The sequence below is a fragment of the Phoxinus phoxinus genome, assembly GCF_949152265.1.
Source record: "Phoxinus phoxinus genome assembly, chromosome: 12".
Lineage (NCBI taxonomy): Eukaryota > Metazoa > Chordata > Actinopteri > Cypriniformes > Leuciscidae > Phoxinus > Phoxinus phoxinus.
In genome coordinates, this window is record NC_136887.1 from 35,947,544 (window position 1) to 35,950,043 (window position 2,500).

At 34.2% G+C, this 2,500-nt stretch overlaps 1 protein-coding gene and 1 long non-coding RNA gene across 6 annotated transcripts in view; one reads left to right on the forward strand and one right to left on the reverse strand.

Annotated features, from left to right (window-relative positions):
- LOC307007860 overlaps positions 1-430 on the reverse strand; it is a 14,098-nt gene extending 13,668 nt beyond the window's left edge. The window contains exon 1 of the long non-coding RNA XR_013799703.1: positions 375-430. This is a non-coding gene — a long non-coding RNA (uncharacterized lncRNA). The remainder of the gene's footprint in view (positions 1-374) is intronic.
- The window catches only part of clnk (cytokine dependent hematopoietic cell linker), a 19,560-nt gene that overhangs the window by 1,352 nt on the left and 15,708 nt on the right, over positions 1-2,500 (forward strand). Inside the window, exons 1-3 of one of the 5 annotated variants that reach the window (XM_079630242.1) lie at positions 1-577; positions 1,580-1,626; positions 1,725-1,776. The exon at positions 1-577 is cut by the window's left edge and continues 1,069 nt beyond it. In XM_079630242.1, the coding sequence (XP_079486368.1) occupies positions 1,609-1,626; positions 1,725-1,776 (70 nt within the window). In that variant the 5' untranslated portion in view covers positions 1-577; positions 1,580-1,608. Of the gene's footprint in view, positions 578-620; positions 1,294-1,579; positions 1,627-1,723; positions 1,777-2,500 lie in introns of those variants that run through there. The other 4 variants (XM_079630246.1, XM_079630245.1, XM_079630243.1 and 1 more) reach the window with 4 other exon arrangements.

Sequence of the window (2,500 nt, forward strand, 5' to 3'; positions counted from 1 at the left end):
TGTTGATCACAGTAAGAATGAAATAAGATACTGACTAAAGTACAGATGTTTCTGTTTGGGCCTCTAAACAGCCAGCCTCAGATTTACTCTTCAGTTAAAAAGTATGTCTTCTTTCATATTTTTCACACTGTAAATTAATAGCTACCAGTGTAAACGGCTCTATTATGATGGGAACGATATGTAAAAAGAAAAGTTTAAACTTAGTGTTTGCTGATTTATAATGTGATTTAGTCAACTTGAAATCTGACGTTGGATTAGGAGACAAGATATTTTTATAAGGATATTTTTGATATTTTTATAAGTCGTGATGGCTAATTGCAACAATAATTAATAAACACCGTGTCTACAGTAAAAGCAAAGCGAACTAAACCTACTTTAATGGATGCTGGACGCGTCGCCGCCATTACACGACCGCTGTAGTTTACCGCGCTATTTGCGCTTTGTATTAAACGCGCATGCGCAACTTCCGAGAAAGCATCGCGTCAGGACCGTTCCAGTGTATTACTCATAGACAGTATATAAGGGTCAGGCTATATTACAGCGTTCACCGCGAACTAAAGAGTATTTGCTCTTCCAGGTAATCAGCTTCTACTTCTTTTTTCAACAACATCCTGATTAGTTGAGAGACGCTATAGCTTACAACAAATTCATTGTTGATTTGATATAGGCCTATTAATATAATATTTGCATTTGTTGAATTATATGCTGCATAGAATCACCAATTTCTATGAAAGTATTCATCATAGACACATTATTTGCTAATCATTTGCTAAATAACGATTGTGAAGAGATTCGAGCTGTAATGTAAAAGAGCTTGGGTTTTGTAGGTCACATGACACAATGAAATGACACGAATACACAAAAAATACAAATAAATGATGAATTGTAAGTGATGACAGAAGAATTCACTTTAAGCATGCATGTAGTTTCAGAGATCTAATATAATAAACATATGTTGGTGCCAGTTATATATAAAAAGATAGGCTACATTTGAACTTTGATTTTAATACCGCTTCTAAACATGACTGAATTTGACGTGAATGTATGTGCGTTTGTTTAATCGAAGCTGTTCTCAGATCAGCGTGGACGTGTTTGATGATCAGCTGTGGATCTGACAAACAGGAAGTAGCAGGAGGCAACAGGAAACCATAAAGATATTCACACTATATTTAGCCGTGTGGACATAAACGATACAGAAAAAGACTTTAAATTGGCTGAAGAAACACGGACCAAATAGTTTATTAAAGTGAATTTCTTTGAATTTTACGAATTCTTGGAAACATTTAGGATAATGTAAGTACACAATTGAAAGAAATATATAACACTGTGCAAGTGGTTTTCGGATATTTTGATGTAAAAGTCTTACATATTGTACCTTTAAATCAAAACCCATGTTTGCAGTGCAGACTCATCGCTCACGAGTGACATCATCACGTATTACATCATCTGATCATGACACGGGCGTATAAACTCAGGCATGGTCAGTTAGTGATGTCACACGTGTAGCACGAGAATATGAAATATCGCTGAGAATATGAGCTGTGTGTGTGTGTGTGTGTGTGTGTGTGTGTGTGTGTAGGAGCTTGAGTCCGTGATGAAGATCTTCACATGATGATGATGATGATGGTGAGTGAGTGATTCTGCTTCATTCATTTACAGTTAAGAATACAGTTATGGATCGATATTCATAACTGACCAGATGATCAGATGTGTTGATTCCTCAGGGTGACATGGACAGAAGAGAGCGCATCATCAGACACACACACCTGCATGAAGGTTGGTGCCAATCACAGGACAGAGTCGGTGTCAATCAAACAAGATACCGCAGAATCATACGTCACACCGCGTGAGAGCGCCAGCGTCTGATGCCGGAAGTGGGCGGAGCCAGGCGTTGTGCTACTCTGCGTTTCAAAGTTTAAAACAACGTTATTATTAAGAATCTTATTAAACGATTTAATGGAAAATATATATTTTATATATATATATATATATATATATATATAAAATATTATAAAAGATACAAATTATGTTTTGTCCTATTAACAAAATACAATATACTAGCTAGGCCTACTATTAAGAAATATTAATAGTTTTTTAAAAGTTAAAATGATACTTTATCCATTTGTTTTGTTGTGTCAAATGATTACAAATATACATTTAACAAAGCTTAAAAAAAATTATGAAAACAAAGCTTGAGTGTTTAAACATTTGATTTATTTGAAAAGCATGTTTAGTCCATACACAGCATAACTATATGATGGACTGAAAAAAACAAAAATGATGTGAAAATGTAAAATGTGTTTTTCCTCTGGAATAGCAAACGCATCACACACTCGCTGGACCGGCTCCACGTCAACAGCCTAATGGTAATTAAATAAAAATACTAAATCGAACTAAATAAAATAAATAAATTATATCAAACAAAAGAAAATAAATCTTATAAAAGTTATGCAGGCACACATTTAACAATAATTGTCAAGTGACAAATAAATAAAATAAA